Source organism: Alternaria hordeiaustralica (genome assembly GCF_023758085.1).
Source record: "Alternaria hordeiaustralica strain BMP 2776 chromosome Unknown scaffold_8, whole genome shotgun sequence".
NCBI classification, from domain to species: Eukaryota; Fungi; Ascomycota; class Dothideomycetes; order Pleosporales; family Pleosporaceae; genus Alternaria; species Alternaria hordeiaustralica.
In genome coordinates, this window is record NW_026056780.1 from 1,109,704 (window position 1) to 1,132,105 (window position 22,402).

Genomic DNA, 22,402 nt, shown 5'->3' on the forward strand with positions numbered 1-22,402 from the left:
GATGGCTGAAGCATTCATCTAGTCGTGCAATGACATGAAGATCAAATTTGACGCACCTCTACCGTTTCCTCATGTTTGCACCGTGTAAATTCTCTATGCTCTGCCAGTGTGTCTTCTCCGCAACGCGAATGTGTATTGGTGTCGTGGAATCACTCACAAACGACGACAAGCAGCATCTTCACTCTCGAAACCACATACATTGTTGTAAGGTCGCTAACAGCTAGTTGACATATATACGAACATGAACGACGGAAAGGACTCTTGTTAGAATACGTCCTTGTTCTGGGTATTCTTCGGATGGTTGAACATCCGATTTACACTAGGGAACCTTAAGCACCGGCACGATACGCTACTCTTAAGCTCTCTGCTTTATTGTAATCGACGAAGATCCATGCCTTACGCTGCTGACAATAACGACAACGTCTCCAGACCTACTGCCGGAACGTATCACTGCTAAGGCTCGCCCTCGCCATGTTCTATGAACATTGCCGTTGAAGGAATCCAGATTCTTATAGTACGCAGACCCAAGCGCTGCCAGAGTGGCATCTCCATGTACCTCGACGGTAAGGGTATCGTCGTCGTTCATCTCGATGTTTCCCTCCTGATCAGCGAGTTGAAGTTCAAGGTACGCTAGGTCTTGTCTGTCTGCGACAAGTTCACCGGACTTCTCGTTGACAATCCTAACTGAAGCAACGTCAGCGGAGCGGAGCGTGGCGCGCGAACGCTCCTGTCCACCAGAGTATGCAACGGCAAGAAGTTCGCCAGGCTCGTAAGCTGTCGAAAATCTAGCGGTGTATCTGTTGGCTTGGTTGCTACTTGCGCGCCCAAGCGAGCGGCCATTCAGGAAAAGTTCTGTTTCTTCTTCCTGAGTGATGACCTCAATGTAAGCCTTCTGACCCTCACAACCCTTCCAGCCCCAGCCCTCGATCGCATCGGAATCTCGCCAGGGCGTCGCCTTGTAATACAAGTCAGAGACGTCCAATGGACGTACCGCAATTACGGGTTGAGACAGGAGTTTCCAGCACGCTTGGGCTACGAAAGCCGAAGCATTGGGCACGCCAGTGATGTCTAAAGCGCCGCAACCCCCTACTAGATGTGGCCATGGCTTGTACAATTTTATAGGGGTAAACCTGCTTGCCTCGTAGTCGTGCACACCAATGCCTACCTCACCAAGGTAGTCCCATCCAGTCCACATGAAGTCTCCTATTAGGTTCGGAATCTTTTCAACGTTGGACCAGTTCCTAGGAAGATCAGGTGGACAGGTTTCGGTACCGAGCATCATCCTTGAAGGGTGTAATTTGGCATCTGATTGGTACCGGATATCTCCATAATTGTAGCCCGCAACATCCATGTACGAATAGAGTCTGCTGGTCACAACATTGGTGTGATTGAACTTTGGGAAGTACCGCATGAATGAAAGGAACATGCTGGCGATGATGTTGAAGAAAGTGCTAGAGGCCAAATCCCCCAGACCGCCTTTGTTATCTGCAGGAGGAGTATTTGGATCCCCCGGCGGGATTTTTGAAAACATCATCAGGGCCAGCGTAAGATTGAGCGCGATAGTGTTAGGTCGGGATGGATCCAGCTTGTGCGTGAGGTCCAGGAGCTTCTTCGCGATCGTGTGTCCGTAGGCGGATTTTGGCTCAGTGATCTCGTTACCCAATGAGTACATAACAACTGAAGGGTGGTTGCGAGCTCGTTCCACAAGAGAAGCAACTTCGTACTCCCAGCGTTCGTTGAAGGTGTTGGAATCGTCATATTTAGACTTTGCCTGGTACCAGTAGTCGGCAAACTCATCCATGACGTACATGCCTACCTCATCACATGCTTGTAGAAGGACTTCTGAGCATGGATGGTGCGACATACGAATAGCGTTGAAGCCATTCTTCTTCATGATCGACACGCGCCGCAGTTCCGCAGCTTTGAACGATGCTGCGCCGAGGATACCGTTGTCTGCGTGTATGCAACCACCACGCAACTTCACAGTCTGGCCATTGACCAGGAATCCATGACCAGGCTTCAACTGCAGAGTGCGCAGACCGTACTTGAACTTATAGAGATCGCCGTTGATGACGACAGTGCAGTCGTAGAGATTCGGAGTCTCAGCGGACCATAGATCTGGGTTCGATAACTCGAAGTTTTGTCTCAGCTCAGACGTTGTCGTTTTTGTTGTCCACTGGATCGCGTTCCTTCCTCCTCTCGAAAGCTCGAAAGATACTTCAACGTCATCCTTCTTTTCGTTGTTGAGTAAGACCTCGAATGTGAGAAGAGCAACTCCACTGGCGGAGAGCGTTGCCAGCCTGATCCCGTCCTTGCAAAGCAGATTGTGGTTTCGAACCATGAGATGAACGCTGCGATGAATTCCGGCTCCAGTGTACCAGCGCGCGTTAGGTTGTTCACTGTTGTCGGCATGTACTTCGATGGTGTTCCTCTCGCCGAGCTTCAGGTAAGAGTCTACGCGAACCTCAAACTTGGTCCAGCCCGCCAGACAACCACCGACTTCTGTGCCGTTCACCAGCACGCGACTGTGCCGGTAAACACCATCAAAACTCAAAGCGACCACTTTGGACTCCAGAGTAGTAGGCGCTTGCCATGTTTTGCGATACTTGTACATTCCGCCAAGATAAAATCCGCCATGAGTTCCAGCGAGGGCGTCCTCCCGCCGCCCTTCTACCTGCATAGCATCGTGAGGAAGGTGTACTTTGCTCCAGCCAGTTTGTCCAGAGCGTTGGAACTCCCAATCTTCGTCGAAAAGTGTCGCTACTTCGGCCATTTTTTGCATCTGCTATGCACTGGAAGTTGAACCAAGGGCATGAAAATTAAAGGTAGGGGCTTAACTTTCTAACACGGGGTCAGCAAAGTTCTTGTAGCGTCAAGCGTACCAAAAACGTACACGGCCCTCCTCGGTGCAATAGTCTGCATCTTGGAAGATGCTTGCGCACAGGTACGTATATCCACCAATGATTTGGTGTTACATAGAAGTTTCCAGCCTTGTAGCCCTGATATTATTGTGCAGAGAATCCATTAGCGCTTACGTCGAAAGTCGGATGCACAGAGGCCGGGTCCGGACGCCTTCTGTAGCTTCGGATGCACAAGGTCCCGAGTCCGGACGCCTTCGCGACTCACAAGCTACCCAGCGCGTGCGCCTATCATGCACTTAGTTAATAACTCGAAGCAAGCGCCTATCGTGTCGCGGCTTTTATGCCGACTCTTAGCAGCTAGCAAAAAATTGTCATATCGCGTAGGCCCAGGCGAAGGAAGGAACCAGATTGCAGCCATTGTGGTGACGCAGAAGCGCCTGCGTATTACAGCACTAATGACGGCTCAACGTCGATACTCATGAGGCTGCAGATGTCGTTGTGGTGGAGAAGCCGTGGTGTTGAACACCGCGATGACGCGCCGCAATTGCTTGGCGTCGGACCGCCGATTGGCCACCATCTCTCAGGTACACACCACACCATCCGACCGCCATTAACACTTCAACGCCATCATCTCGGCAGCCAGCGACTGTACGACAAGTGCGGCCATCTATATTGCAAGCTCATCGTCGTGAGTACGTAGTGATGCTATCATCACCGACGTACGCAGCGCGCGTCGTAGTGCCTCACGTAACGCGACCGCGTCATAGAATCTCTTGCTAATCTCAAGTCAACTAACGTCAGCTCGCACCCTCTCGGTGAAACACTAGGCACTGATTGGGAAGGACATGGGGACGTCTTCATTCACGAAGAGTCGCCTGCTCTACGGCTTACCGAACGGCGCCTTTCCATTGTCGTCTCATTCCGATTCTACATGCCAACGGTACCTTCCCAAACCATCGTGTCCGGCCTACAACGCGAAGCGGAAGTCGGGATGATCATCGCCCAGCGCCTTCGTACTCTGGTCAAGGACCTCCGGCATCTGCAACCTCGCCTCGTCGCGCTTCTTGTTCTCCCTCTTACAACCAAAGAACGTCACCGTCGCAGCTACAACACCGATACAAGCCAGACCGAGACCGGTACTGAACCCTGTGCGAAACACGGGCGCCTCTTTGAACTGCACATTTAGGGGTACGAAGTCAGTATATGTCTCACATGCACTTCGTACAGTCAGAACTTACCAGGAAGACATTCGAGCTAATGAAAGCACCTGCCGTACCGAAGTTGATGATCGCAGCAATAGCCACGGCACGCTTGTACCCAGAATCGCAGTTCATCGAGACCCAGATGATCGAGATCGGCATCGCGAGATAGCATCCAGAGGCAATAAAAAACATGCCCATATACCGCACGGCCGGGTTGGACGGGTGCACAATTTCCACGATGAGACCTGTCGCGAGAACTGCCCAGCCCAGGACGTAAAACAGATACCGGCGCTGTAGCCACTCGCTCATGTACGCGAAGATAACGGAGAAGGCGGCGCCGACAAGATACACAGGGATTGTGTGGACCTGCGCTTGCGTGGCGGTGTAGCCGAGGCCCTTGAGGATGGTAGGTTGGAAGTTGGCGAGAGAGTTTGCATTCTCAGTAACGCCGATGTTCATCAGAACGCTGGTCATGATCAGTTCAGTTATGCGCAAGAAGATGCATGCTACTCACCCAGTCCAGATCTTCCAGTCCTTGAGAAAGTGTAGCGCCTTCTTGAACGATATCTCATCGTCGGCTACATGGCCGCCATCAGCCTGGATGCGTGCGAGCATCAGCGCCTTCTCGTCGGGAGACAGAAACTTGCATTGCTCGGGAAATGGGGGAACGATCGGCCAACAGGCTATGCTGACGAAGATAGTCACACAACCTTCGATGATGAAGATCCTAATTCACGTCAGTAGATGTACGCCAAAGGACTCAACAGTTAACCTACCATCTCCACGCTCCATACCCGGCTGTACCGTCCATGCGAGCGATTAACGAGGAAACGAACCCGTTGATTGCGCCCGCAACAATACCTGCGGTGCAAAAAAAGACGTAGCGCGTCAAGTACTCGCGCTTCGAATAATACGCGCCGATCAAGTATGCCGCTCCCGAGATGTAGGCCGACTCGGCGATGCCTTCCAGCAGACGGCAGACAACGAGCTCCTCCCATCGCTTCACGAGTCCGCATCCGATCACGGTGATGCCCCAGCAGAACATCATTACGCAAAGACTCTTGGGCCCATACTTCTTGAAGGCGATTTGCAATGGGATGCCAGCGACGAGGTAACCCAGGTTAAAAACCCACACGGCGATGTTGAACCTCTGACCGATGAGGTTCAGCTCTGTCTCCATGCCCTGGATCTTTGCATTCCCTATGTTGGCTCTTGGGGGCGAGTTAGCAAGGCATCGCAACGATCAAAGGTCATTCAACCAGACTTACCGGTCGATGAAGTTGACCAAGTAAAGTATCCACAGCACTGGCAAGATCCGAAAGTCGAGCTTCCGGATGAGTCGCCTCTCCGCAGCGCGATCGAAGCCATGCTCGCTCGTTGACTCTGCTGGGGAAACCGATGAGTTGTCGACGTGAACTCCCTTCTCGACGATACTGGCGTCTGCCATTGTGGCAAAGTCTGAGGAAAATGAAGGAGGGGTGTGACAACTGCTGCGAACCTGTTCGAAGGAAACCATCAGCAACAGCTCTCGCTATGCAATGCGGGCAAGGACAAGGTGTGCTGCAGGATATACGAGAGCTTACAAAAATTACGCCCGGTGAACATATATTCTCTGACCACGTCGCACTTTCGCCCTGTTCGAGCTCTGGCTGTCGGGAATACTCTAGGATGAGCACAATAACTTCGATTACGAGTCGCGAAGCCTTCGGTCATGGCCTGATGTGCGGCGTCTTGTTGAGAAGGATCAGCGGGCATTTTGCGCACCTTCACAACGTCTACATCGCGATGCTTGCGATTGGCTGTGGTAGGCGAAAGGATGCGCGGGCATTACACGAAAGAAGTGTCCGACATGGGGTGGATAGGCCATCGCGCGGAATTGAGCCATCTCCGCATCCTTCGCAACCTGGTTATACGAACGATGGATCAACAACCTATCGTTATATGAAGCCGTCGGTGGCGATGCTTCTTTCGAAGCTAGTCTTGCGGTACACCGTTACATTATGAGTTAGCGGGCTCGGTATGAGAGTTCAGATCCACAACGGCGCCTTCGGCGGGGAAGAGGCAACCCCACCACAGCGGCCCGCGTCAAATCTCTAACAGCGCTGCAGGCTCTCTCGGCGCATGCAGAACCTATTCCTTCACCAAGCAAATACATCGTCGGGAATGCCTTATATCATCATTACGATATTGACAAAGTCCAGTGTTGGTAATGAACGGTAGAAAGCGGCAGTTCACTGGATGGTAAGCATGCCGCAGCACAACTGTTGATCTACCTTTCTCCTCACCTTCATTGCCGCACAAGTAGTTAGCGCATCCGTCTTTAACCAGGCGATACCCCGGTGTTAACGCAAAGCAAGCTTCGCCGTGCCGCGTCTCCATTGCACTGATTTACCACGAGCTTGCCCCACATCACATGTGGGTTATCTTACCACCGAGCAGCTGGAATTGTACTTCAAAGTATCATTTTGGAAGTGAAAGCTAGCTCGCATCAGGTGCAAAGTATGTTGTCAGAGACGTTCACCACAGTCACTATATCTTAGCTATTTTCTTGTGTGCTTCTTCGCTGTCAAATCTGGAACCACACCAGCCCATTACCGTCATGGATGAACGAGACTCCATGAGCATCGCGATCGTTGGCGGCGGCATCGCTGGCCTCACGTTGACAATTGCACTTCTCACGAAATGTCCACACATCAGTGTCACCCTATACGAGTCCGCCGAAGCCTTTGGCGAGATAGGCGCAGGTGTCGGTTTCTCCCCGGTTATGGTTCGCACAATGGCCCTCATCGATCCACGCGTCGCGGAAGCGTTCGTCAAATGTAGCAAAGGCAACACAGTCACCGACCCACCGAACTGGTTCCATGTGAGGGTTGGAGATGAGAGAAAGAAGAATGTCAAGCTAGGGGAAGAGATCTTCGTTATACCAGGGAGGAAGGGACCGGGAGGGGGCGTGCACAGAGCTCACTTCCTCGATGAGTTGGTGAAGCTGGTACCGGAAGGAGTCGCGCAATTCAAGAAGAGGGTACTTGAGATTACTGAAGCAGACGAGGGCTCTGGCGATGCGGTCTTGCACTTTACCGACGGGTCTACTGCGCAGCACAGTGCGGTGCTTGGATGCGACGGGATCAAGTCGCGCGTGAGATCTATCGTGCTAGGCGACTCAGAGACAGCGAAGGCGGTCTTCTCAGGAAAGTATGCGTATCGGGGGCTGCTCCCCATGTCGGAGGCGGTTGAGATTTTGGACAATGAGACACCAAGAACGCCGCAGATGTATATGGGCTACCATGGGCACGTCCTTACGTTTCCCATTGCGAACGGTACGCTGTTCAACGGTATGACAACTCCGCTCATTCATCGATTTAGCTAACAGACCTCCAGTCGTCGCTTTCTCCTCGCGACCCACATGGGAAGACGATAATTGGGTGGTCCAAACATCACGCGAGGACATGCTCGAAGACTACAAAGACTGGATCCCCGCCGTGCGCAAAATCATGGAGAACATCCGGAAGCCCGATATCTGGGCGCTCTTCAACCACCCACCTACATCAACATACTATAGCACGAAGCCACTGATCTGCCTGGTGGGCGACGCGGCTCATGCATCGACACCGCATCAAGGCGCAGGTGCAGGGATGTGTATCGAAGATGTGTACATTCTGAGCGAGTTGCTATCGCAGTGTCATGCGAAGACCGGTCTCGATAAAGTCTTCGACGCATACGACTCGGTAAGAAGGCCGCGCAGCCAAAAGCTGGTCAAAACGAGCAAGGAAGCCGGTATGCTGTGGGAGTTCGAAGGAGAAGGTGTAGCCGACGATTTGGAAGCGCTGCGGATTAATGCGCAGTCGAGGATGGCTTGGATTTGGGATCATGAGATATCGAGTGACCTGGAGAAAGCGAGACGCATGATGCAGGGTGGCTTGCCAGACACGCCATAGCCGGGGATGCTGAGGTCACCAAGACACGACAATGCTCGACACCTACCTATCAAGAACGACAGGAGTCAATGATCCAGAAGTCTACAACGCGTTGAGATCAAACGAACCGTTCATTTTGGTACTAACGTGGCCGGCAGCGCGCTTCCTCGATGTCTCCTTTTGCGTGGGATGCGGAGGTGTCGCAATACCCGAAGACATGCATCTTCGCAGCCACACCGTCCAGGCTCCAGCGCGTTTCGCTTCATGTTCCGTTTTCCAAATGATCTGGTCCAACGGTAGCCGGTTATCGCTTTGCAACCAGAAACGGATGTCGTTCCAGGAAGCCGCTGGGATCGACTGTGCCGCACAGCCTCGCTACCACACTACTTCATAACTTACCCCACGCTCGACAGAAGACGATTCATGAAATCACAGGCGCGCAGCCTCGCTCCTACGCAACAAAGAACCTGGTATGCTACACTGCGCCTAGCGTTCGTCCAGTGAGAGACGGAGAGGTTGCAGCCTGGCCAGCTACTCCGTCTCAGAAGCGTCGAACACAGCCATGATCTTCCAGATTCAGCAGGCGCAAGCGGAGGTATGTCAGTGTCCGGAGAGGCGCTGTGAGCGTCAAGGAAGACGGCGCTGGTGAGTATATCTAGACTTGGGCGACACCATCCAGCGTTAGAACTCCACATCATCACGACTTTACATTCCATACCATTGCGCATTTGCCCCATACATACTCTTTGAAGCATGCCTGTCTCCACATCTAATCCTAGAGCCGTCGTTGGCGATGCGTCTGGCCGCCGCTGGGACCCGGAAGCGGTGCTCAAGCTCTCCCTCGACGGCCGCTGCGTTGGATGGGCGCCCTCACGTGGTCGAAAGTACCGCATGCCCATACGTCAAGACAACGCACACAGGGTCGAAATGTTGGTGGTTGATTTGGCGAACCAAAGTCCAGACCCTGAGCGACTCCGGCCAAAACTTCAGCGCCTTGCTGAGCATGGCTTGTGTGTTCGTTTCCATCAATACCAAGTCGACGAGATGCTAGACCGTTGGATAAAGCGGTTGTGGGAGGCGTTCCCTAGGCATGAGCGAGTAGACGAAGGGGTCGACGCGACGTCGGAGCGGGTGAGGCAGCGGCCTGGATCTGCGAACAGTAAGTGTTCCTCTGCCCACCATACAGCGAAGCCATCTGACAATGTCTCAGTCGTCGCAACATCGGAGGCAGAGCTTGCTGCACGTGCAGAGGTCGCTGCGCTACAAGAATCGCTTCGTGATGTCAATCGCCGCCTCGAGGAGCTTACGGCTCGTCAAGCTGCACACCAAAGCATGGCGCAGTTGGAGTCTCGTGTTTCTCGTCTAACGAGATCGATCGATCCGCCTTTGTCGTCTTCGCAGCCGCCGGATATCCTCTCGAATCTGCGCATCCGAAGGAGCTTCGCACCGATTCGCCCTGTTCTCACCGCAGGGTCGGATCGAGTAAGAAGCCCAACGACTGCAGGCACGCGACCGCCGTCTAGCGACTCGTCCAGCGATTCGTCCAGCGATTCGTCCAGCGATTCGTCCAGCGAGGCATCGAGCCCGACGGTGCCGCACCCACCCTATATGATGCGGAGGCTAGCACGACATGCGCGAAGACCAACAGCGGCCGTCAGAGAAGCTTTGTCCAGCGCATCGTCCAGCGAGTCGTCCGGCGAGGTACCGGGCCAAACGTTCAGCGAAACATCCAACGAGGCCTTAAGCGTGACTGTGCCGCAGGTATCACCAGGCTTCACGACCTCAACACCCCGTTGTGCGCGTTCGCATGCCCGCCGTCTGCCCTTCGACGATGAATGCCCCATATGTCAAGAAGGCGACCTTCTGTCCCAGTACGATCGGTCGGAGGTTGTGTGGTGTGAGTCCACATGCGGAAGGACTCTCCATAAAACGTGCTTCGAGGATTGGCGTAGGCAATGCGTAATCGACCACCGGGACTTCACGTGTCCTGTGTGTCGCGGTGACTGGGAAGAGCGCTCATGCGAAGCGTGTGACCTGATGCAGGTGCGCAGGCAAAAGATCGAAGGGGATTGCGCTATCTGTTGCCATGCGATGAAAGGAGACGCGCCGGAGGGCAGGGAAGACCTCGTGTGGTGTAAGAATTCGTGCGGGCAAAACGTCCACCGCGAGTGCTTCAATAGCTGGAAAGAGCATTGCGATGCTGTTGGAGGAAAAGTCGCGACTTGCGTGCATTGTAGGACGTCGTGGCGGCGTGAGGAGTGTGATGGCTGAGGAGCAAGGGATGTGCGAGCGTGGAGGTTCGGTCTTACCGTCGGAATGGCTTTCCGATCGGAGCAAGCACCTCGCATCTTCATCTGATGGGCCTACCTCGCGCCTGCCCCGAACGTGTATTTTAGAGCTCGAATCAAAGCGAACGTCCCACCTAAGCAGTCACCATCCTCGAAATTTGACTACGTACAGCTCCATGAAGGGAAGCCGTGCCCACGTACTCTCGCGCTGTCATCCCATGCGGGCCAAGTCCCGCAAAGCTAGGCACCAGCCGCCTGCTTCACACCACGCTCTTCGCGACATCATCGTCCGACCACATCAAGCCAGGAAACGACTGAACACCCTGGAGTCTACATCAACGTTGCGTCACCCACTTTGCATGTTCTCGTGTTGACGTAGTCTGCAATGGCACTCTGTAATACATGCAAGGCCTTGCCCATCCGCAGCATCCTCAGACTTGCCCGGGGCGACAGCGACGTCGACGAGTTTCAGCGGTTCCCATTACCCAAATCCTACGGAAATGAAACGTCACCATTCATCAAATGGCACAACAGCCTTTCTGATTTGCAGAAAAGTGCAAGCCAATTGTGCACATTCTGCCACTCCATCTTCAGTCGTCTTAGTAACAGCTACCACTATCACACCAATTGCAAAGATCTCGACGAGAAATTATGGCTAGAGTTGGGCGTGGGCTCGGCCAGGTTGAGTGTTTACATGGGCGAAAAGATGCCAACAGTATGTCTCAGTGGCAAGTTCTGGTACATGTCAACACCAGATAGTGCCGTCGCCGACTGCTTCAGGGAGCATGAGATCATTTCGGACTCTTTACATCCACATGTGCTTCAAAAAACGTCAGCATGGGTCGACCAGTGCGACAACCACCATGAGAGCTGCCGACAATCGACGCAAGAAGCGACCTTGCTACCCACGCGCCTCTTGGACCTCGGCTCACTGCCTACAGGCGCAGACTTCCAAGGCATCCGCGGTGATCCACGGACTCTACTCGAAAACAAATCGCTGAAGCTTGTAGAGCTCTCCCCAGGCAGCACAGGCCGGTACATCGCCTTGAGCTATTGTTGGGGGAAAGGGCTGTTTTTTACGACTACCTCGAAGAACCTGCAAAGGCACAAGGAGAACGATGGAATCAAGTACAAGCAACTACCCTCGACCCTCCGAGATGCCGTCTTCCTTACCAGATATCTGGGCGTTCGATACCTGTGGGCAGACTGCCTCTGCATCGTACAAGACGACAAAGCAGACTGGGAGAAAGAAGCCTCTCGAATGGATGATGTGTACACCAACGCGTACCTCACAATCGCTGCTACGCGTGCCAGCCATTGTGGGCAAGGCTTTTTGCAAGCGCGCAAAGCGAAAGACAGACACGTCGTCACTTTTAGAGATGAAGAAGGGTCATTCGACGTTTATGTTTATTATGACGATCTGACTATGTCTCCCGGCTCCATGGAGTCTATCATCGATCAGTCGATCAAGATGCGAAGAGTAAGTTTCAATCCCCCAAGTCGACCTAGGAAACGATGAATCCTCGGGAGCCTACATCGACGTTCGGTCGAATACATTCCATGCCTTCATGTTGATGTAGTCCCCAGACCCCCTCCTTCTGCGCCAAATCATCTCAAGCTAACGCTGCTTAGGAAGAGCCTCTCTTGAGCCGTGTCTGGGTCCTCCAGGAACGTGTCCTGGCACGCCGCACGGTACACTTCGCGAGCTACCAAATGCAATGGGAGTGCTCAGAGCAAGTCCTTACCGAAGACGGATACATCGAAGACTATAAAGCATGTGAAGAGATCTCGCTGGAACGGATCGCCCAGGGACTCAAGAGCATGAAGGACGCGCCAGTGCTCCGAGACACTCAACGATCTCAGAACGCAGAGGTCACTTGGAGGTTCAACCCGGCATGGCGCGTATGGTCGCGCTTGATCGAAGAGTACACGTCTCGCAACATGACCTTTCAAACCGACAAACTACCCGCACTTTCTGGTGTCATATCGGCGCTACAGAAGCTCACTGGCGACGTCTGCCTTGCCGGTATCTGGAAAAGCTGGTTCCTTCAAGGCCTACTTTGGCGCCTGCAGATACCCGACTGGGACGAATACGTCTTCTTTCCCAAGATGCCACAGCGAACCGACGCTTGGAGAGCTCCGTCATGGTCATTTGCGTCTGTTGAAGGCGTCGTAGTCTATAATGCGCTTGACCACGATCCTGGCCGGGAGACATGCGCGGAACTGCTGGAATGCGACGTTTGCCCCAAGGGAGTCAATCCACTCGGAGAATTAACCACGGGATTTGCGAAGATCAAGGCACCGGTCGCTTCAGTGTTCGATGTATCGCCCGAGGTAGAAGAGACCGGAAGAGGATGTAAAGTCCGCATGACGAACGGCAGACTTGCAGAAGGTAGTGCATAGTACGTAATTAAATTTATTAAGTATTTGTTGCAAGTAACAGTATATATATATAAGAATAAGTATAAGGTATAAAGCTTCTATAGTCTACTTATAATTAAGTAAATTAAATAATTATAAAGGCTTAGCGCGCTAAGCTTTTAAGCTAATATTTTAATATTTTTAATTTTTTTTACTAAAAATTACTTTAGTACTATAATTTATTAATATAATACTTATTTATAAATATTTATTAAGTATAAGTTAGTACTAAAAGTATATAAGTATATACTAAGTATAATAAATATAAGTTTTTAAAAGTATTCTTTTATTCTTTAATACTTACTTTACCTACTATATTAGTAAGTACTTCTTTATTTTTACTACTACTACTATATATTACTAACTAAATAAATATTTATATACTTTAATAGCTATAAAACTCTTTTTTTAAGTTAAATTTTTAATAACTTTAACTTATTATTTACTTCTACTTTTTTTTTTAATAATAAGTTACTTTTTTTATAGCTATAGTATAAAATTAAAAAACTTTATAGCTATAATATTAGTAGTAACTTAGCTTTAGTATTTAAAAAAAATATTACTAGTATTAAATAAAAGATAAGTACTAATAATATAGTTATAGTATAAGTTAATATTAAGAAAGCTAGTATTATTTTATATACTAGCTAGTATATTCTTTTATAAGTTTTTTACTTTTACTAAAGTAATAATAAAAAAAGTATATTAGAGAAAGTTATTAAGTATTAAATTAATACTTTTACTAAGTTTTAATAAAAATAAAGTATAAAAAAAATTATAAGTAAAAAAAATATAAACTTTATAAAAAAGCTATTTAAAAAAGAAAATAAGGCTTAAATAGCTAAAGTACTATATTAGTATACTTAAGTTATAAGTATAAAAATAAGTAAATAGTGTATATTATACTAAAATAAGTAAAAAAATATTAGTAAAGTATAGTTAGTTATTAATTAAAATACTATTAAATAAGTGTTAATTTGTTCTCTAGAGTTCCTCTTAACTAGGCGCTACTACTGTAGTGTATAGTACAACGTTGAAGTGCATAACTCTTGTTAAGTACTTATAATTACGCCTTATACGGGCATTGCTATCGTACTATTCGATAAAGGGACCTACACAAGAGTCGGAGTGGTCACGGTGTTCAATATCCATGACCCCACGAAGGAAGCCTCGAAGCGCGACGACACGGCTTTCATGAGTCGCGACACGTCAATTTCGTTGTCTCACTACCCAAGTCCGGAGACCATCACCCTGCTGTAAGGCTCGGGGGCCAAGAAGGTTGGTCTGTTAATGAACTGGAAATTAGAGGTCGTTGGTATGTTGCAGGAGTAGCTCCTTTTTAGTGAGGTCAATCAAGTCGACATGTTCAACAACAGCGCGACTCACGATCACTGGGCTAGACGAGGCATAGCATGAGAGAGTCTGTCTACATTATCATTCACTGTCTAGCCACTTCGAAGTGCTCACCCAGTACGATATCAACAGCCTGTTCGGCAATTGCGTAGACTGGTACCTGGTAATGAGCCGCAAGAGGCTTTGGAATGACACTCGCATCAGCGACACGCAAGTTCTTGACCCCAGACACCCTCAGCGATCCATCAACAACGGTCCCCATCGCTGCTGTCCCTGCAGGATGATATGTGGTACTCGCGCCCATCTTGAGTCTCGCGTCGATCTCTTCGTCCGATATCCCCAGATAGCCTGGCGGAATGTGTTCACATTCGACAAGCATCTTACCCTCGGCTGTATCCAACATCAGCTCGGATTGCATACGGAAACCCTCACGCAAGACGTAGCGATCTGCTTCCGTGGCGCAGTAGTTTGGGTCGATGATGGGATTCGCGGACGGGTCAGACGATGCAAGCGTCACCGAGCCCCGCGACGTCGGAAGACAGCCCATGAAAAAGGTCATGATGGATGATCCGTCAATCGGGATACTAAGACCTTGCGCTTCTGCTCCGACGGCAATGTACATGAGCAGCATCTCGAGGTGAGTGCGTGGGCCCTTGAGTAGTGCGTGGTCATCAGATACCGGGCCCTCATCGCGCTCGATGGCTGCCTTCAGTGTCCCGACTTGGTGTATAGGCGCGCGAACCAAGAAGTCTACCGGCCCCCCTCTGTCGTAATTTGGACCACCGAAGAGCGGCGAGCCGATCGCTAGACCCTTCTCTGGGTTTCGCAGCTTCCAATAACGGTACATCATCAGATGATCATGCAGATTCTGGCCGACGGCTGGTAGGTTGGACACAACTGGAATGTTGTGCTGCGATAGCTGGGAAGGCTCTCCAATGCCAGAGAGCATTAAGACTTGAGGCGTTCGGTAGGCGCCCGCGGATATGACGACTTGGCCGCCTTCGTTGAGATCAATGCGTTCGCCATCTGTGAGCTCTACGCCGACTGCCGTATTCGTATCGTCGAATAGCACGCGCCCGACGATGGTTGATGTGCGCACTTGGACACCGTGCAGCGGGTATACGGAGTGCGCCATCTGCCGTTTGCCGTCCTGGAAGTTCTCAACGAGATCGCTGATGCCTTGAGGACGACCGTCATTCAGGTCATGAATATGTGGTATGTCGAGGTTCGACCAAAGCTTACGGACGGTTTCGCGCAATGGGTATATACGGCCCGTAGAGGTGACAGATGCCGTGTGCATCGGACCGTCGTGCCCATGCTGCGAGGGATCCGCATCGGGGTCGAAGTGCCTTTCCGTGCGCTTGAAGTATGGCAATAGGCCGTCGTAGCTCCATCGCGGATCGTCAACATCGCGTGCCCACTCATCGTAGTCCTGCGCATCGCCTCGAATCCATCCACCTAATACAATCAGCTAATCGCGCGCACCTGCAGTCACCATATATACCGTTGTTGATAACGCTGCCGCCGCCAAGGCCTCTAAAGCCTACATTTCGCTTGGGCTTCCCATCGAGATGCTCTTGAGGTGTTGTAAAGTAGTTGTAGTCGTATTGGGAGAAGTGGAGGTTCGCGGCCGCGGCTGGTATGGTGACATGTGGATTCCCAGTAGGATCGGGACCGGCTTCAATGAGTACAATGGATAGCGATGGCTTCCTCTCGTGCAGACGCGAAGCGACCACGGTGCCAGCAATTCCGCCGCCGACGATAATAACGTCGGCCATTGCAGACTCAGCTTGTCCACAGTGCGAGGAAGCGGGTCGGATATGCCACTGGATCAGCTATATGTACGGTGTAGCTCGCATCATAGCACTTGAAGTAGGCGGGGCGTATGGGCGTATGCAGTCAGCCGCTGCGATCCAATCATACATTCCGCCGTCACAGCGTAGTCCACACCAATGTGCATGACAGCCAAGAGACATTGGTCAGCCGATCCATCGGTATCTTCTAACAGCCTGTTATCATATCCATCGTCCTTCCTTGTCCGCGGCTTCGGCCGGTACTACGATGTTGTGTAGGAGGATCGGCCGGTCAGGTACGCTGAGACCAAAGACGGGACGTGTGTATCGCGGAGGGCGGTGAAGTGTCGGTACACGAGACATCGCGTGATGTGAAGTATAGGACTTTGCTCGCATGTGCCGCTTCGAAGTTGATTGCCCTTACTATGTGTTCACAAAGTCAGCAAACAGCTGAGCAATAAGAGTGAGTGTCTTGAGCTGGAACGACGTGTCAGCGTCCCACGCGCGGGCAGCGGATACCATGCCGTCGATGTTTTACTGGTAATTGCACGACTTCCTCTGCGGCCTGGTCCAATAGTGTCCATGTTGGCAAGGGGGCTTAAGTTGCTGTGCGGTAGAGGTACCAGGTGTGCTATCGGAATTATGCCTGAGGCAACCGCAAGATCCCTATTGCTCTGGCTGAAGGTTTGAATCGCGTCGGAGTAACATTGTGGAAGCCGTGTGCCGTCTCAGGTCTGGGTGGCATTGACATGCAGGGCGACTGTGTTCGTGTTGAGAGCGACACAATGTTTGACTAGCCGGATGACGCATCGGAGCTACATAACGCCGCGCCGCGTGTTCTGCCAGGCACACGCTACCCCGTCAACACCTCATCTTCATCCCCCCATCCAGCTCCTCTTCAAGGAGAACGACGATCGAGTATCCATAATAGCTGTCGGTACCTTCACAAAATAACGCTGTGGTCGAGTGTTCATGCGCGTGACGTTCGCGTCCTCAACTTGCGCAGTCGGGAACGCGACCCAGGCTTGAGCTCCGACGATACCGCGTAGCGCATGCTTCGCTCGGTACACTCTCGATATCGAATACAAAGCCCGCTGCGTACTTCGCTGTCTCGAAAACGCAGCTTGTCCGCAAGAATGTCCCGATACAAAGTCCGGCTCAGAACGACGTCCATTCTCTTCTAGGTTTCACCAGGTTTAAAGTCCATCAAAGCGGGTATCAAGGGCGTGCAGGGCATCACGCACGTTGCAGCCAACGCCAATCCCCCTCCCAAGCTTCCTGAGAGCTATGGGCTTAGACAACGTCGCATGGGTCCCGTAAACTGCAGCCGCGTCATTGCGATTATGTTCAGGCTCGACCGTGAGTAGCAATATACGCCGTACACTCGATACGGACCACCGACCATGATCCATGACAGACCCACATGGCCGCGGCAGTGCTGGTGCTGGGTCGGTGAAACGTGAACGGATCTTCCCGAGCCCATATTCGGATTTCGATGGCGCTAAACTAGAACGCTGGTTAGTCAGCGTATCCGTATTCAACGCTTCAAGACCCTCTCGCCGCTATCCGTATTCCCGCCTCCACGTATTTCTTTTCATCGTCCTTTCGCCAATTACGTCGCATTCGCCAAAGTCCGCCATGGCTCCGCGTAAGGTTCTGAGAAGATCGCATCGCAAATCTAGGAACGGTTGTCAAGAGTGCAAGAGACGCCACATCAAGGTACGCGACGGCATCGTGAGCGCGGGTACCTGCATCTGCTCGCGTAGCATTAGGGAATAAACCATACTGATCGTTCTAGTGCGATGAGGCGCAGCCCACGTGCGAGAATTGCGCGCGCGATGATCGTACATGCACGTACTCAAGGCCACCAGACCCATCTCAACGCGCGGTATCCAGCCAATCGCCATACGCGGTTCCCGAGACCACATCAGGATCTTACTTCGGAACTCCAACGTCGCATGGCGTGCCGAGTACTGTGGAACACAGCAGTACGGTGTCACCAGCCGTGACGTCTTCCGTGGACCTGTCTTTCCTCTCTCCGGCGGCGTCGTCACCGCATGGCTCGGACCTCTCTTTCAGCTTGCGACATATGCAGTTGCTCAGCCACTTCATCTACGAGACGTTGCCAAGCCTCGCAGAAACAGGGTCGATAGACGACACGCAAGCACGTGCTCTTATGCCAGCGATTCTGTCAGAGCCATATGCCATGTACCAAGTTCTGGCCCTCTCCGCCATGCACATGAGCTACCAACACCCTGAAGAAGCAGACCGACATCGCGAGGAGGCTAGAGCTCTCCAAACTCAGGCGTTATGCACCTTCAATAGTGCACATATCGAAGTCACGCCAGATAACCTTGTGTCTATCATGTCATTCTCCACCATGACTGGCTTGCACGCCCTTTCAGAAGTCGCTGGGAATGCCGAAGTGGGACCGGGTGGAGTCCTGGATGGATTCGTCACGTACATGAACTTGCATCGAGGAGTTCGAGCCATCATATCGCAATCCTGGGGATTCTTGAACCAGACCAGCGTTGCTCCTCTTTTCGAGCGAAGCACGAGTGCCATTCATCATGCCATATGTTCGAACGGACAAACAGCAGTAGCAGTGGCGGAGCGCCTGTCAAACTTACTGGACCATGCGGATATGAGCGAGGAATCTCGACAGACTTGCAGTGTGGCTGCATCTGAGCTGACAGTCGTATACCAGACAGAGCCTGACGTGGAAAAGCCGTCAAATCAGCCTCCTGGAACTGGTTTAATCTGGGTGTTTCCAATTAATCTCTCGAGCGAGTTTACGGCACTTTTGTCTATGCGCAAACCGGAAGCGCTCATTATTCTGGCCCACTACGCGGTTCTTTTGCATCGTAGACGCCGGGTGTGGCTGGTCGGCAACGTCGGCAGAGTACTAATCGAAGAGATTTCGAGATTCTTGGGCAGCTTCTGGAAAACTTGGCTCGACTGGCCGAACGAGGTACTTTTGCAACCCTAGCGCGATACGTAGCCAACCAGCGAATACGTCGTATACCATGACTCGTATTCGTCCCCATCCACGCATCGACCACCAAGCGGACTCGCCTGTCGTACCAGAGTACCTACAGTAGGCATCTCGGCGAGAGCTGTTGTATCATGTCGCTACTTATATGATCAATGTCGCGATCGTTCCAACTCACCATCCGACCACAGTCTCTCGTTCCACAATACAACACGATGCAGAACCTCACCGTCCCATTCTCTGCCTGCAATGCCAGCTCTATCCCGTACCCCGTCGTCTTTGGCGCCAATGTCACGGGTCTCACCGCTGCGCTCGTCCAAAACTACACGGGAGCTTTCGACACGTCCACCAACAAGCCTTCTCCCGCCGCGCTCGGCCTCGACTTCTGCAACGTGACCGTAACGTACACCCACGAAGGCCAGAACGACAACATCAATGTAGAGACATGGCTCCCAATCGATAACTGGAACGAACGACTGCAGGCCGTCGGAGGCGGAGGCTGGGTTGCTGGCCGGTTCACTATATCCTACGTTTTCATGGACGAAGCCATAGGCGAGGGCTATGTGGCTTCAACAACAGACGCCGGCCTGGGCTCGTCACCTATTCCTGATCCGTGGGCGCTGAACAGCCCTGGCAATGTCAATTTGTATGCGATACAGAACCTCGCCTCCAAGTCTCTCCACGACCAGTCTTTCATCGCCAAAGACGTCGCCAAGTCCTTCTACGGACAAGCCCCGAAGTATTCCTACTGGAACGGATGCTCCCAAGGTGGTCGCCAGGGGTTCATGCTCGCTCAGCGCTACCCTGAGGCGTACGACGGCATCAATGCAGGAGCGGCTGCGATCAACTGGAATGAGTTGTTCTTCAACGCTGCATGGGCGCAAGTCATGATGTCAATGACAAACCAATTCCCGACGAAGTGTGAGCTTGACGCCATCACCTCGGCTGCTGTCGCCGCTTGCGACCCTCTCGACGGCGTTGTTGACGGTCTCGTTTCCGACCCGGAGAAGTGCTTCTTCGACCCATTCACGATAGTTGGCAGCGTTCACAACTGCACATCGACCGGAAAGGCTGTCACGATCAGCGAAGGAGCCGCGGTCATTGCGAACGCTACATGGGAAGGCCCCCGGGGACCTGACGGCGAGTTCATCTGGTACGGCGTTGACTACGCAAGCGATCTCACCGGCAGCGATGGCATGGACGGTACCCCTTTCCGGGTCGCTCTTGCGACAACAACCTGCAATGCCAATGGTACATGCACCGGGTCTCCGTCGGGCCTTGGTGAGAATTGGTTGAAGTTCTTCGTCAAGAAAGACCCCGAGTGGAACTACACGCAGATCAGCTCAGTGGAGGAGTACACGCGTATGTTCAAGTCATCAGTCCAGGAGTGGTCTTCCATCATCGAGACGGCGGACGCAGACCTTTCGGAGTACCGCAAGGCTGGTGGCAAGCTCATGACATTCCACGGCTTGGTAAGTTCTCCATCCGCTACGCCTTTACTCTTGACACCCGACTAACTTCTTCTCCAGGCCGACAATATCATCCCGCACAAGGCGACCGACAACTACTACAACCGCGTGAAGGACCTTGACGCCAACGTCGACGACTTCTTCCGCTACTACCAAGTCCCTGGCCTCGGACATTGCAATGGTGGCGCTGCCGGCGGCAAGCCTCCCGCCACGTTCCATGCGCTCGTCGACTGGGTCGAGAAGGACGTCGTGCCGCAGACCTTGCCCGTGAGTTTCAACGATACGAAGGGAACCCAATTCGACAGGTTCCTGTGCCCGTACCCGCAGAAGACACGACTCATCTCGAAGGACAGCGATGCGACAAAGCCGGAGTCGTACAAGTGTGCTGTTTGAGCTTGCGACGGTGCGACAGTAGTGACAGCGCGAGGGCTGCGACGATTTGTATATAGAAGCAGTTTTGTTGTTTGTTTTAGCGATTCGCTCGCGAGATGGATAGAGGTGGTGTTCGCGTTCGATGTTGTAATAATTCTAAACCTTTGCCTTTCTGCACGATCTCTTTGCGCGAGCTCTTCGCACACGTTCTTTGCACATCTTCTTTAGTAACTCTCTTCGGACCTACTCTTTGCAGAACCTTTGCGTATCTACTTCGTACTTACACTTTGTAGTTATAGCTCTTAACTACTATAAATAAGCTCTACTCTAGAGAATATCTAACTATATTAGAATTCTAACTTCTATATCTAAAGGCTACAAAAACTAGTTAAAGCGTTTATTCTACACTAGACCTAAAATAGTATAGCGTATAGTAAAAAACTCTACTCTACTAGTAAAAAGCTTCTAAATTATAGTGTTAGGCTATATAATAATATTATAATAAGCTATAAAAAGGCTCTAAACGTATACTATATAGCGTTACACTTTAGTAAAAAGCTTTTATATTCTAGTAATATACTAGTGTATAAGGTATTCTTATATTATACTAGTGTATAAGGTATTCTTATATAAATTAGATCTTTAATAACCTAAGAATTATCTAGAAAAAGAATGTCTTTTAATAAGAGCTCTTTAGAATTATTTTATTATCTAATATATTATCTTTTACTTATACTTTTTAGTATTAGACTCTTATATAATACTTTAGATAATAGAATTTCTTTATAATAAAACTCTTTTCTACTAAACTAATACTCTTATACTTTCTTACTTATACTAACTATCTTATATTCTTATAGTAATATATCTTTATACTCTCTAATACTTATATAAATAGTAAAGTCTATAAAGATATATTCTACTATATAGTATAAGAAGTAGTTAGTATACGTTAATATAATGTATATAGTAATAATAACTATAATAGATATAATAAGTATAGACTTAGCTCTTTTCTTTAGATTAGCTAGAACTATAATAGTAGTTATGTTTAGGCTAACTATATTCTTACTACTAAGTAATATTAGATAAGATAATTGCGTAGATAAGATAGCTACTTAGAAACACTAGAAAATAGTAATTTAACTAATACCTAGAATAGTAATATTAGAAGTATAATAAAATACTAAGCTAATTAGATTAATATAATACTATAATAGTATATTTAGAATATATACTAGTGTAGAACTATAGTTTAATAGAACTAATAATCTAATAGAGTATTATAGTAAGTAAAACGCTAAGCTATACTAACTATAAAAGTATTTAGAAAGTATTCTCTACTATTAGATAGAGAGAATTAAATACTATTAAGTATTTAGAACTTATCTTTTAATTACATAATTTCTATAGTATAATATTTATTTAGTATTTAAGCTATTAAGTAAAAAAGTATTAGCTTTTTTATAAGTTATTTAGAACTATAATAACTACTAAAGAAATAGAAGAAGTATAAAACGTTAAGAAATCTAGTAATCTTCTCTTCTAAGTATTTATCTGCTACTTCTTTAACTACTTTAATACTAAAGATACTAACTTCTAGAACTATTTCTAAAGTAAAGAGTATATTATTATTTATAATAGTAACTAATAGTATAGTTTCTATAGTTTACTCTAGATACGCTACTTTAGTTTTTACTAGTAATAACGTTACTAAGTTTCTTAAAGACTATAACT

The 22,402-nt window shown here is 50.0% G+C and overlaps 5 protein-coding genes across 5 annotated transcripts; 3 read left to right on the forward strand and 2 right to left on the reverse strand.

Moving 5' to 3' along the window:
• Positions 1-355: 355 nt before the first annotated feature.
• J4E84_005226 (uncharacterized protein) lies at positions 356-2,773 on the reverse strand (the record flags this gene model as incomplete). The annotated part of the gene is made up of 2 exons (XM_049387823.1): positions 356-2,674; positions 2,765-2,773. The coding sequence occupies 2 exons, from the start codon at positions 2,771-2,773 to the stop codon at positions 356-358; spliced, it is 2,328 nt and encodes a 775-aa protein (XP_049244801.1).
• A 4,574-nt stretch (positions 2,774-7,347) lies between these two features.
• Positions 7,348-7,998, forward strand: J4E84_005227 (uncharacterized protein; the record flags this gene model as incomplete). Its single annotated transcript, XM_049387824.1, has 2 exons — positions 7,348-7,355; positions 7,434-7,998. The coding sequence occupies 2 exons, from the start codon at positions 7,348-7,350 to the stop codon at positions 7,996-7,998; spliced, it is 573 nt and encodes a 190-aa protein (XP_049244802.1).
• A 3,738-nt stretch (positions 7,999-11,736) lies between these two features.
• On the forward strand, positions 11,737-12,668 carry J4E84_005228 (uncharacterized protein; the record flags this gene model as incomplete). Its single annotated transcript, XM_049387825.1, has 2 exons — positions 11,737-11,745; positions 11,898-12,668. 2 exons carry the CDS (start codon positions 11,737-11,739, stop codon positions 12,666-12,668), a joined length of 780 nt encoding a protein of 259 aa, XP_049244803.1.
• Positions 12,669-14,124: 1,456 nt separating this feature from the next.
• J4E84_005229 (uncharacterized protein) lies at positions 14,125-15,817 on the reverse strand (the record flags this gene model as incomplete). Its single annotated transcript, XM_049387826.1, has 2 exons — positions 14,125-15,497; positions 15,544-15,817. The coding sequence occupies 2 exons, from the start codon at positions 15,815-15,817 to the stop codon at positions 14,125-14,127; spliced, it is 1,647 nt and encodes a 548-aa protein (XP_049244804.1).
• A 3,041-nt stretch (positions 15,818-18,858) lies between these two features.
• Positions 18,859-20,341, forward strand: J4E84_005230 (uncharacterized protein; the record flags this gene model as incomplete). Its single annotated transcript, XM_049387827.1, has 3 exons — positions 18,859-18,865; positions 18,922-18,929; positions 19,016-20,341. 3 exons carry the CDS (start codon positions 18,859-18,861, stop codon positions 20,339-20,341), a joined length of 1,341 nt encoding a protein of 446 aa, XP_049244805.1.
• Positions 20,342-22,402: the final 2,061 nt, after the last annotated feature.